We start from the raw sequence: 12,999 nt of genomic DNA on the forward strand, positions 1-12,999 counted from the left end.
GCCAACACAAGTTTTTTTAAAGAAGAAATTGGACAACACTTCCTCTGAAGGGATATAGGGCCTCTGCCTGAGCAGGGGGCTGGACTAGAAGACCTCCAAGGAGGAGGAACATTGTCCATGGGGTCGCGATGGGTCGGACACAACCTCACAACTAACAACAAAAATACAGTAGAATTCAATATAGTTACTGCTCTGGGAGAGAAGCTGTTTTTCAGCCTATTTATCCTTGTTTTTATTGCCCTGTACCGGCTGCCAGATGGTAATAGTTAAAAAAAAAAAGGGTGTCCAGGATGAGATGCTTCCTCAAGAATGCTTTGAACTTTCTTAACGCAGCAGGAACTATAAAGGGAAGGCCTCCCACGCGCCTGTTAACATCTACCTGACTGGTTGCTCCTGATTCGGATGGCCCTGGTTTTCGCCAGCTCCAGGGCTGTGACCCAGCGCTGCCGTTCCACTTCCGAGCTCGCTTTCAAGTGGTAGGTCCGCCCGCCGTTAGAAAGGACGATATTGCAAGAATCCTCCGTATCGATGTGAGCCATGGACAGATTGATGGTCCCTCGGCAGGTGTGAGCCATTTCCGCTTGAGTCCTGCAAAAGTTATCAAAGAAACGGTATGAGGCTCTCGGGATAGTTCATAGCAGACGGTACAACTCCCCGAATTATACTTTTCGCAGCGAGGACCAGTCCAAACTGGTAGGAAGCCACCACTGCTTCAAGCCCTCTCTAAGCGGTTCACAGAGTCAACCTCTTGCCCCCCAACAATTTGGGTCCTCATTTGACCCACCTCGGAAGGACGGAAGGTTGAGTCAACCTTGAGCCGGTCAAGATCGAACTGGCAATTGGTAGAATTAGCCTGCAACACTGTATTCTAACCACTGAGAAGGAAGGAAGGAAGGAAGGAAGGAAGGAAGGAAGGAAGGAAGGAAGGAAGGAAGGAAGGAAGGAAGGAAGGAAGGAAGGAAGGAAGGATACCTAAATTTATATACCGCTTCACAGTGCTTTACCGTCCTCTCTAAGTGGCTTACAGAGTCAGCCTCTTTCCCCCAACAATCTGGATCCTCATTTTACCCACCTTGGAAGGATGGAAGGCTGAGACAACTGGAAGGAAGGAAGGAAGGAAGGAAGGAAGGAAGGAAGGAAGGAAGGAAGGAAGGAAGGAAGGAAGGAAGGGACAATAGCAATAGCACTTAGACTTATATACCACTTCACAGTGCTTTCCGCCTCTCTCTAAGCGGTTTACAGAGTCAGCCTCTTGCCCCCAACAATCTGGATCCTCATTTTATCCACCTTGGAAGGATGGAAGGCTGAGCAACTGGAAGGAAGGAAGGAAGGAAGGAAGGAAGGAAGGAAGGAAGGAAGGAAGGAAGGAAGGAAGGGACAATAGCAATAGCACTTAGACTTATATACCACTTCACAGTGCTTTCCGCCCCTCTCTAAGCGATTTACAGAGTCAGCCTCTTGCCCCCAACAATCTGGATCCTCATTTGACCCACCTCGGAAGGACGGAAGGCTGAGTCAACCTTCAGCCTGTGAGATTTAAACTGCCAAATTGCAGGCAGCCGGCAGAAGTAGCCTGCAGTACTGCACTCCAACCACTGCGCCACCAGGGCTCTTAAATCTTGTGAGTTTGCCAATCTATCCATCCATAAGCTCTTAGCTCAGCGTTTCAACCTTAGAACCCCTAGGAGATGCGTGGACTTCAATCCCCAGCCGACCCTGGGGCCATTCTGAGACTTGCAGTCCAAACTCTTTGCGAAAGTTGAGAAACGGTGCTTTTCCTTGTTGCTCTGCGTGAGTCCCTCGCCACCTCTTCCTCCTCCTGCTGCAGTAAGTTTGGCCAATTTAATGGGATTTTTCTTGCCAAGGGACGGGACCTCGGCTTCCTTCAATTAACAGACTCCCCGTGCTACCAGAAAAACGATCGATCGGTTTAGAGTGTTCCAATACGAAAGACCTTTTAAGTCGATTCTGACAGTTCTTGAAGGCCAGTTTTGCAATATTCGCAATCACGGATACCTTAGGGTGGAAGAGATGTGAGATTGGCTCTCTGCTTGCTGGCTGCATTATCCTATTTTTTGCTCGTCGTGAAAAAAAAAAAAGCACTCCTCAAATTGCTATAAAATCAATTTCCTTCCTTCTAAGGGTTGTGACCTGGGCTTCCCGAGAGCATGAAGCCGACTTCATGGTCCCGACAAAAAAAACACTTTTTAGTAATTGGCTGCGAATTCTGCTCATTCACATCCAACCATTTTTTTTTCAAGGGAGGATTTACAGTCACAGACCTTATCTGGCTTGGAGAGCTGCCAGGCCGAGATCTGCAAAACTTGGCAGGGAGTCTCGGAGAGTCACAAACCAATGAAACGAACTAATGGTCTCCTGCAAACTCCACTCCCCTTTCGCTCCTCTTTGGTATTGGACCTGGGTACTTGAGAGACCGCCTGCTGCCAATTACCTCCACTAGACCGATTAGATCCCACAGATTAGGCCTCCTCCGAATTCCATCCGCCGGCCAGTGTCGACTGGCGACTACCCGGAGGAGAGCCTTCTCTGTGGCTGCTCCGACCCTCTGGAACGAACTCCCCGTGGAGATTCGAACCCTCACCACCCTCCAGGCCTTCCGCAAAGCCCTCAAAACCTGGCTGTTCCGACAGGCCTGGAGCTAAAGAGCTGTTGCCCCCGTCTCGAATGGTATGACTGTTGTGAGTTTTTAAATTATATATTGTTATGTTTGTTTTTAAATTTTGTCTGTATCCCCCTTCCCCGGTTCGAGCTGTGAGCCGCCCTGAGTCCCCTTCGGGGGAAAAGGGCGGCATACAAATACAATAAACTGAACTGAACTGAACTGAACTGATGTCCTCTGGGAGGGGCCATTCACCGTCCACCTGTGGCCTTCCTCCCAAGTCGTCCCCTGTTCTTTAGCTGTTCTTTAGCAAGTGAGTGGATGCCTGCTGCCAGTATTATATTTATAAGCTGCTTAAAAGGTTTTGCTTTCACTTTTACTCCTCCTCACACTTAGGGCCTGGTGGCATAGACGCATTTCTCTTCCAACAATCATAGAGTTTGTACCTAGATTTGCAAAAAATGAATTTTTCCGAACTGTTGTTTTATGATTTATCTCATGCTTACGGTGAAATTGTGGGAATGCATCCATGCAGTGCATCTCATCTCATTTTGCACAGCTTGGATTCATTGAAGTTCACCCCATAATGTAGATACTGCAGAATATACAGCATTATGCTGCATAACTACGCTCCATTTTATGCTGAATAAGCTGAATTAGGAATGTATCTTAAACACAAAACTGTCTTCAGATAAGATTTTTTTTGCTCCAATTTTTAAAAATCCCATTTAAATAAAAAAATCTTATTTAAATTTTTAAAATCCCATTTAAATTTTAAAAAATCCCATTTAAATAAAAAAATCCCATTTAAATAAAAAAACCCATTTAAATAAAAAATCTGATTTAAATTTTAAAAAATCTGATTTAAATTTTTAAAAAATCCAATTTAAATTTTAAAAAATCCAATTTAAATTTTAAAACATCTGATTTAAATTTTAAAAATCTGATTTAAATTTTTAAAAATCCCATTTAAATAACAAATTTCTCATTTAAATAAAAAAGATCTGATTTAAATTTTTAAAAATCCCATTTAAATTTTAAAAAATCCCATTTAAATTTTAAAAATCCCATTTAAATTTTAAAAAATCCCATTTAAATTAAAAAATCCCATTTAAATAAAAAAATCCCATTTAATTTTTTTAAAAATCCTATATAATTTTTTTAAATCCAATTTATTGATTTATTTATTTTTAAAAAAAACAATTTATTTTTATCCACCCTGTTTCCAAACCGCATCGAGTTACCTCTGCTTATCAAGAGGGTGCTGCGTTCGGCCTCCATTGGAGATGGAGGAAAAGAAAACGCAGCTTTGCTAACAACAGCATCCACAACCGACTCCAAATGGAGCATTAAAAAAAAAAATGACCGGAAATCCATCCAAAGCCTCTTTTGTTCGTCTTTCGGGATTTCTGCTTCTAAAAACATCAGCCGAGCACCGACCGAGAAGAAGGGGGGGGGGGGCATCCTTATTTCCCACAATGCCTCTGTGCTCCAGACAGACCCTTGCAAGTTAAAAATGCTCTGCAGAGCCCCCACACCTGTAAAAAGGAGACAGGTAGGTCGGCCTGTCCGTCCGTCCGTCCATCCTGTTGGGGAGCAATTTCATCTGTTGGCTTTTATCGGTTCCACCACAAAACCGCGGTAGACTAAAGCGCGCTCGACGAAAGCGCGTACGTGACGTCATCACAGCGCGACGAAAACAGCACGCTGTGAGCGGTAAAGTTAAAATTAATGCGTAAATCTAAACCTAACCCCCCCAAACCTAACCCTAAACCTAACCCTAAACTTAACCCTTAACCTAACGCTAAACCTAACGCTAACCCTTAACCTAACCCTAAACCTAACCCTAACGCTTAACGTAACCCTAAACCTAACCCTAACCCTAAACCTAACCCTTACCTTTACGTGAATCGGCTTGCTTTAAAAGCGCTTTTTAAAGCACCCTTTTTTCTCTGCGGTCGTATTTGTCGCGCTGCTGATGACGTCAGGTACGCGCTTTAATCGGGTGCGCTTTAGTGGACCGCGGTTTTGTCGTGCCACACTTTTATCTCTTCTAACTTTTGTTTTGAGGAATGTTTTGCTGCAAGGGGGGAGCGCTTGGGACACGTTTCCCCAAATTCCTGATTCCCCCTCTTCCCCCCCCCTCCAAACGAGAGGCCCTTGGTGCTCTCTGAGCTTGATCGTTTTCTCGCAGACGTTTCGTTACCCGAACTAGGTAACGTCATCAGGACTAAAAAGGAATGGGGTTTGCAGGGGAGGAGGGGGACTATAGGGTCCTCCATGCTCTCTCAGCTTCCTTCTTCTCTTGCAGACGTTTCATTGCCCAACTAGGTAACATTATCAGGAGTAGAAGGCAGAGGGGTTTGGAGAGAGGAGGAGGAGGAGGAGGAGGAGGAGGAGGAGGAGGAGGAGGAGGAGGAGGAGGAGGAGGAGGAGGAGGAGGAGGAAGACTGTGGGGTCCTCCACGATCTCTGTGCTTTTTTTCTTTCTTTCTTGCAGACGTTTCATTGCCCAGCTAGGTAACATCATCAATACTAGAAGGGAGAGGGGTTTGGAGGGGGAGGAAGAGGAGGAGAGGGATGGAGAGAACCGTAGGGTCCTCCATGCCCTCTGAGCTTGCTCGTTCTCTTGCTGACGTTTCATTACCCAACTAGGGAACATCATCAGTGCTAGAAGGGAGAGGGGTTTGCAGAGAGGGGGAGGGGGAGGGGGAGGGGAGGAGGAGGAGGAGGAGGAGGAGGAGGAGGAGGAGGAGGAGGAGGAGGAGGAGGAGGAGGAAAAAAACTGTGGGGTCCTTGGTGCTTTCTGCGCTTGCTTGTTTTAAAACCCACTGAAACAAACGTCTCACTTAGTTGGGCTGAATTGTGGCCGTAACTCGAAGACTACCTGTATCAAGTTTGTTTGCTCCCTTAAGTTACTTGTAAAAATAACACGGGGTGCTTGCACATGAAATACATCAAGTATTTATTCCGATAACCACCGTCCTAGCGGTTTCTGCGGCTTCCTGTCATAGTTCTGTTTCAAGAGCCAACCCCAAGAAGGCACTCCCTTTGCACAGAACACAACTGGTTGTGCGTCGTGCGGCTGAAATGTCCTTGTCACTCAAGGCACCCGAGCAAGGCCCAATCCATTTCCTCTCCCAGCCTCTTTTGCCCTTCAAATGGCTTTTGAGAAGGCTGCAACTCTCTTTGCTGAAGGTAAAGCCAAGCGGACGCATGATTTAAGGACTCAGGTCTGGCCAACAACCATTAACATGGATGCTGAGATCCGACAGACACACACACACACAAAAACCAGCAGCGTTCCCACAGCTATGACTCTGGACGGCCCGAATCGTAGGATTGACCTTAGCATGCTGGAGAGCCATGGGAGTTGAAGTCCACCCACCTCAAGGGTGGGTTCCTGCCAGTACTAACCTCTTCTATAGAAGAGGTTCCACAAATCTACAGTGCCGTTTAGAGCCGGTTCCAGCTCCCTCCCTCCGCCCGTCCGCCCATCATCAAGATGAAGAGCGAGAGGAGGAATTCTGGGAGTTGAAGTCCACAAGTCTTAAAGCTGTCAACTTTGAACACCCCTGGGTTGTTTTTTTTCTAAAGGGTTAGGGGTGCGAGGGTCTTCTAACTTGACAGCTTTAAGACTTGCACACTTCAAATGCCAGAGTTCCTGAGCCAACATGACTGGAGGAGGAATTCTGGGAGCGGAAGTCCACAAGTCTTAAAGCTGTCAACTTTGAACACCCCTGAGTTTTTTTTTCTAAAGGGTTAAGGGTGCAAGGGTCTTGTAACTCGACAGCTTTAAGACTTGCGTGCTTCAAGTGCCAGAGTTTCTGAGCCAACATTTTGGCTGCTAAGCAAGAGCGTTGTTAAGTGAGTTTCACATTTTGCAAGTTGGCCACGCACACCCAGTCACATGACTGCCAAGCCACTCCTACCCAGTCACATGGCTGGCAAGCCACTCCCACAAAGCAGGCCACACCTACAGAAGAGGTTCTAAAAAAAATTGAAACCCACCACTGACCCACCTTATCATATTTCAGGACCTAAAATGGACACCTAACATCAAAAATGTCACACAACCAAGAATGTTCTTTCTGCGCCAGCTCAGGAAGCTCGAACTTCCCAAGGAGCTGCTGATTCTGTTCTACGGAGGAAGGATTGAGTCTCTCATCTGCAGCTCCATCACTGTCTGGTTTGGCTCTGCAACCCAACAAGACAGACGGAGACGTCAGAGGAGAATCAGAACTGCAGAAAGAAACAATGGCTGCCAACCTGCCTTCCATTGAGGACCTGCGCACTGCACGAGTCAAAAAGAGGGCTGTGAAAATATCTAGAGACCCCTCATATCCTGGACATCAATTGTTTCAACTCCTGCTGTCAAAACGACGCTATAGAGCACTGCACACCAAGACAACTAGACACAAGGACAGTTTTTCCCCAAATGCCATCACTCTGCTAAACAACTAATTCCCACAACACTGTCAAACTATTCACTAAGGCTGCATTACTATTACTATTAGTCTTCTCATCCTTCCTCTCACCCATCTCCTCCCACTGATGACTGCAGGACTGTAACTTTGCAGCTTGTATCTTTACGATTTATATTGATATTGATTGTTTCCTGATTGCTTATTTGTATCCTAGGACTATCATTAAATATTGTAGTACCTTGGGATTCCTGATGAATGAATTTTCGTTCTTATGTACACTGAGAGCATCTGCACCAAAGACAAATTCCTTGTGTGTCCAATCACACTTGGCCAATAAAGAATTCTAATTCTATTCTATTCTATTCCATTCCATTCCATTTTTATTATTCTATTCCATTCTTATTATTCTATTCTATTCTTATTCTATTCCATTCTTATTATTCTATTCTTATTCTATTCCATTACATTTTATTATTCTATTCTTTTCCATTATTATTCTATTCTTATTCTATTCCATTCTTATTCTATTCTATTCTATTCTTATTCTATTCTATTCTTATTCTATTCCATTATTATTCTATTCCATTATTCTTATTCTATTCCATTACATTTTTATTATTCTATTCTATTCCGTTCTTATTATTCTATTCTTATTCTATTCCATTACATTTTTATTATTCTATTCTTTTCCATTCTTATTATTCTATTATTATTCTATTCCATTATTATTCTATTCTATTCTATTCTTATTCTATTCCATTATTATTCTATTCCATTATTCTTATTCTATTCCATTACATTTTTATTATTCTATTCTATTCCGTTCTTATTATTCTATTCTTATTCTACTCCATTCTTATTATTCTATTCTTATTCTATTCCATTACATTTTTATTATTCTATTCTATTATTATTATTATTATTATTTTATTCCATTCTTATTCTAAGAGCCGAGGTGGCGCAGTGGTTAAATGCAGCACTGCAGGCTACTGCTAGATCAGCAGTTCAGCGGTTCAAATCTCACCGGCTCAGGGTTGACTCAGCCTTCCATCCTTCCGAGGTGGGTAAAATGAGGACCCAGATTGTTGGGGGCAATATGCTGACTCTCTGTAAACCGCTTAGAGAGGGCTGAAAGCCCTATGAAGCGGTATATAAGTCCACTGCTATTGCTATTGCTATTGCTATTCTATTCCATTTTTATTATTCTATTCTATTCTATTCTATTCTTATTCTATTCCATTCCATTTTTATTATTCTGTTCTGTTCTACTCTACTCTTATTCTATTCTATTCTACTCTACTTTATTCTACTCTACTCTATTCTTATACTATTTCTATTCTATTCTTTAAAATGGTTAGGTTTAAGAAAGGCTGCCCCGTGGTTTCCCTTTGCAGGTTTAGCATCCGACTCCTGGCTCGCAACTGGCAAATTCAATAAACTGTCTGAATTCTGGGAACGATAAACACAGGCCGTCGTCGACTTACAACTGCAATTGAAGATCGTTCTTAAGTGAGACCTCTGTTAAAACCAATTCCCCCCCCCCTCCCCGTCTGATGTTGACCTTTCTCGCCACATTCGTTAAGGGAATCTCTGCAGCTGTTTAGCGTGTTTTTTTTAAATGCCCTCATTACATAAAACGGATTTTAGAACGAAGCTACAAAATTAAGATCGGCGCTGCCAAGTTCCACCAGATTAACGATCCAGCCAATCTGACACTAGTGAAAAGGTTTTTATTTTCCATTTTTTTCATTTTCATACACATATATACTGTGCATAGCCGGGGCCATACAACATTAAGCAATAATCACAGCAATTCCTCGTGTCAACAATACCCCCCAAAAATAGAAACCCAATATACCTCTTCCACTCTCCATACACCTCTTTCTTCCACCCCCCACTCCAACTTTCTATCTTCCCTGATCCAGCCAATCTGGACAGGGCGAAAAATAGGAAGCCGCCTCCAGAAATGGAAACCAAGAACTTGAGAAAGAGCGTGGAGCATGTGATGGGGAACGTCCTCATTTTGTGCGCCTGTATGCCCTTCGCTTTTTGCAACGTTTGAAATACTGTCCGCCTGATATTTTGTCCTTCATCATAAATCAAATCTGCAGGCCATCCAGCAAACCTGAGACATTATTGAGATACCTCCAAGGAGCATGTTTAAAACTTATTGGGGGAAGGGGATATGCTCTCCCGCATATGTACGTTTCGATGTATTTTCTGCTTTTAACCTTTAAATTTTTTTTAAAATGGTTTTTACATTTAAAACCGTGCAGCACCATAAAGTCGGAGGGGCACATTAATATAATCACATTATATACAGATAATTATCCATTAGCTGTCAGTCTAGTTAGTACATTATCTATCCTTCTAACCAATCACATTATTTACAGTTTGTTCCAGTCTTGTCATCTTGCTTCTTTCTTTCTTTCTTTCTTTCTTTCTTTCTTTCTTTCTTTCTTTCTTTCTTTCTTTCTTTCTTTCTTCTTTCTTCTTTCTTCCTTCCTTCCTTCCTTCTTTCTTTCTTTTTTCTTTCTTTCTTCTTTCTTCCTTCCTTCCTTCCTTCCTTCCTTCCTTCCTCCCTCCCTCCCTCCCTCCCTCCCTCCCTCCCTCCCTCCCTCCCTCCCTCCCTCCCTCCTTCTTTCTTTCTTTCTTTCTCTTTCTTTCTTTCTTTCTTCTTTCTTTCTTTGTCTTATATGCTGCCCACTCCCGGAGGACTCCGGGCGGCTCACAAAAGACAAGGGAAAGGGGGCAACGAGACAAAGACAACGTATTAAAAACAAAAACCAACATTCACAATTTCCGTGGAGGTAAGATGCTTCTCAGCTCCCCCCAGCCTGCTGGAACAGCCAGGACTTGGTGGCTTTGCGGAAGGCCGGGAGGGTAGTAAGGGTGGGAGGGTAGTAAGGGTCCGGATCTCAAGAGGGAGCTCGTCCCAGAGGGCCGGAGCTGCGACAGAGAAGGCTCTCCCCCGGGGAGTCGCCAGGCGACATTGGCTGGCAGATGGAATCCGGAGGAGACCCAACCTGTGAGATCTGATCGGTCTGAGAGAGGTAATCGGCAGGAGGCGGTCTCTCAGGTACCCAGGTCCGATGCCATGTAGGGCTTTATAGGTAGCGACCAGCACCTTGAAGCGGATTCGGAGACTAATAGGTAGCCAGTGCAGCTCGCAGAGGATAGGTGTGACGTGGGTGTACCTTGGTTATTATTATACCCATAATAAAATCTGTTCCAAACTTCATTAATATTCCGATTCCCCTTTATTTTTTAAATCGAGGGTGAGCCTATCTGCTTCCACCCAGGTCCAAAGTTTCCTAAATATGTCTAACTCTGATGGTGTATTTTCTTTTTTTCCCAATACTGCGCATAAATTATATGCGCCACAATGAATGCATGTATAATTAGATAGAGCACCTCTTTCTTATAACCCTCCGGTATTATGCCTAGGAAAAAAATTTCTGGTTTGAACAAAATTTGATCTCCCGCCGTTCGTTCCAACCGTGATTATCATTTTTCAGTATCTTTTTGCCTTTTTGCTTTTAATCTTTTTTATTGTTACTTTTTTCCCCATTATTCGCTGTATTCTTCTTTTTTAAAAACTTTGTCGCATGTATGAGATTGGCAACTGTTGTGGCCCAGCAGGAGCCGTTGGAGCTGCCACCAGACTCCGACAGCGAGGGGCCCTCTGAGTCGGCTCTGGAGGATGTGGAGGACCCTGGACAGGGTTCCGACTCTGAGCAGGGCGCAGAGAGGCTGGTTGGCCACCAGGAGGCCCCTGAGCCTTGGACCAGTGGGGAGGAGACAAGGGAGAGTGAGCCAGAGAGTGAGTTGTTCCTGGATGCACGCCATCAAAGAGCTACTAGGCGTCAGGAACAATTACGCGATTACATGAGATGATTGCACTCAGCTGGTGGTCACTAGGCTCCTTTCCAGACTATAAAAAGGCTACTTGTACACACGCCCCTCTTTGCAGAAGTCAACATAGAATCGAATGTCGGAGAACTTGGTATGAGCTTGGCAGGCTGGATTGCTGCCAAGCCTTATCTGTGTTTATTGCTGCCCGAGTTTGTCTGTGTTGGGTTGCTGCCAAGGACCTGTTTGTCTGTTAATTAAATGCCGTAATTTATCTCTGGCTCGGAGTGTGCTTTGGAACGAGGGGGGTCAGAACAGGCAACTATGTTAAGTTTACCAAATACATAAACAAACAAATCTGAACATTCATAAATGGGTGTGTTGCAGCCCCTCCAGCAGCTGAATCAGATGAGGAGGAGGAGGAGGAGGAGGTGGTGGTGGTGGTGAGGGAGTCAGGGTCAGCATCAGGGCAACCTGGGAAGGAGGAAGAGCAGGGGTGGGTTTCAGGCGGTTCGCGGCGGTCCCCGCGAACCGGTTGGTCGGCGAACCCGGAAGTAAGTAACTTCTGGGAACGCCAAAGGATCCACCGACCTGCCCGCGTTTCTTACCTGGTTTTGATGAGTTCTGCGCTTCCACGCATGCGCAGACCGCATACAGCGCCTGCGCGATCCTCCAGGAGCAGCTGGAGCATCGCACAAGCGCTAGTACGCATGCGTGCACTGCACGCGTACACAAGGACGCCGCCAGCCCCGTTCCAACCGAACCGGTTGGAACAGGGCGAGAAACCCACCCCTGAGGAAGAGGGAATGGAACTGGCAGGGGGGGAGAGAGAGGCGGAGCCTGGGCTGTCCGTCAGCCCTCAGGTGGACAGTCAACAGCCCCCAGGCCTGGAGATGGCTGATGAGGAAGAGGAGGAACAAATGAGTCCAGTGCCTGATATGCAGATGCACAGAAGGCAGAGGAGAGGAGAACAGTGGAAATCTATGGGCCGGTCTTTGGGACATCAGAGCCACCGCTGCTAGCGAAGCCCCATCCTAGCTCTGGGGATAAAAGGCAGGGGACGGAGATGAATAGGTGTGGCAGACAACTATTCATCTTCCAGACAGCTGGACTTATTAGCTTGCAACATAAACTTTTTGCCGGGGCTGCCGGCATCTACATATATAAAAGCGAAATACCACTCCTGCATAATCACGAAATCTCCAGAACCGTAAAGCCTAGAAACTTGAAATTCAGCACGTATGTTCCTCTCGGCTTCTAGGTGCTTGCTAAGAAAAGATTTTTTCGAAATGACCTTCAGATCATCAGTATTCCTTACACAGTATTATATTTAACACACGTCGATGCTAAGGAGCAAGACGTTCTACTCCTCCTCCTGCCCACCTGAAAGGAACTCTGTTCCAACTGCCAGTTGGCTTAGATAGACGTGGCCAGCCCGTGACTCATCCGGCCTGTGGGCTGGGAGTTTAGACATTCTACTTCCCCTGCCCACCTGAAAAGAACTCTGTTCCAACTGCCAGTTGCCTTATGTGGGCGTGGCCAGCGCGTGACTCATCTGGCCTGTGGGCTGGCCCAATCACAGGGTGAAACAAGCAATCCTCAACTTACAACTGTAATGGAGATTGCTATCAATGGTTGTTATCAATGGGCCTATTTACAACCATTCGTTTATTAAGTGTTCGAAGTTACGACAATACTGGAAAAAGTTGACTTACAACCAGCCTCACAGCCCTAAGGGCATCCGATAGAAACCCGGCCGCTGAGCAACCTGACATATATTTACGACCGATGCGGCAATCAGAGGAGGTCACACGATTGGGGACTTGTGTCCTTCATGGCCTGTTTCCCCTCCGCCAAAGTCAAAGGGAGAAGCCGGATTGGTTTAACAAGCTTGAGGTTTCACTTCACCGCAGGGGGATTAATTTAACAATGACGGGAAAATGCAACCCCAGCATTTGCTCGCCCGGCCTGCCACTGTGCTTGGCGCAAAAGGAGAACCCGGCGGAGCGATTGTGGGAAACAGCCCTCTCGACACAAAAGTGTTGTGTTTGCGCGTGGCTGCTTCAACGCGGTTGAGGAGAAGAGCAACGAAGAGAGTTAG

At 45.3% G+C, this 12,999-nt stretch overlaps 1 protein-coding gene across 1 annotated transcript in view; it reads right to left on the reverse strand.

Annotated features, from left to right (window-relative positions):
* LOC106550634 (oxysterol-binding protein 2) overlaps positions 1–12,999 on the reverse strand; it is a 69,245-nt gene that overhangs the window by 51,112 nt on the left and 5,134 nt on the right. The window contains exon 2 of the mRNA XM_087703476.1: positions 380–588. Within this exon, the coding sequence (XP_087559602.1) occupies positions 380–588 (209 nt within the window). The remainder of the gene's footprint in view (positions 1–379; positions 589–12,999) is intronic.

The sequence above is a fragment of the Thamnophis sirtalis genome, unplaced genomic scaffold (genome assembly GCF_051295495.1).
Source record: "Thamnophis sirtalis isolate CommonGarterSnake01/CBP01778 unplaced genomic scaffold, rThaSir2_p1.2 scaffold_2, whole genome shotgun sequence".
NCBI classification, from domain to species: domain Eukaryota; kingdom Metazoa; phylum Chordata; class Lepidosauria; order Squamata; family Natricidae; genus Thamnophis; species Thamnophis sirtalis.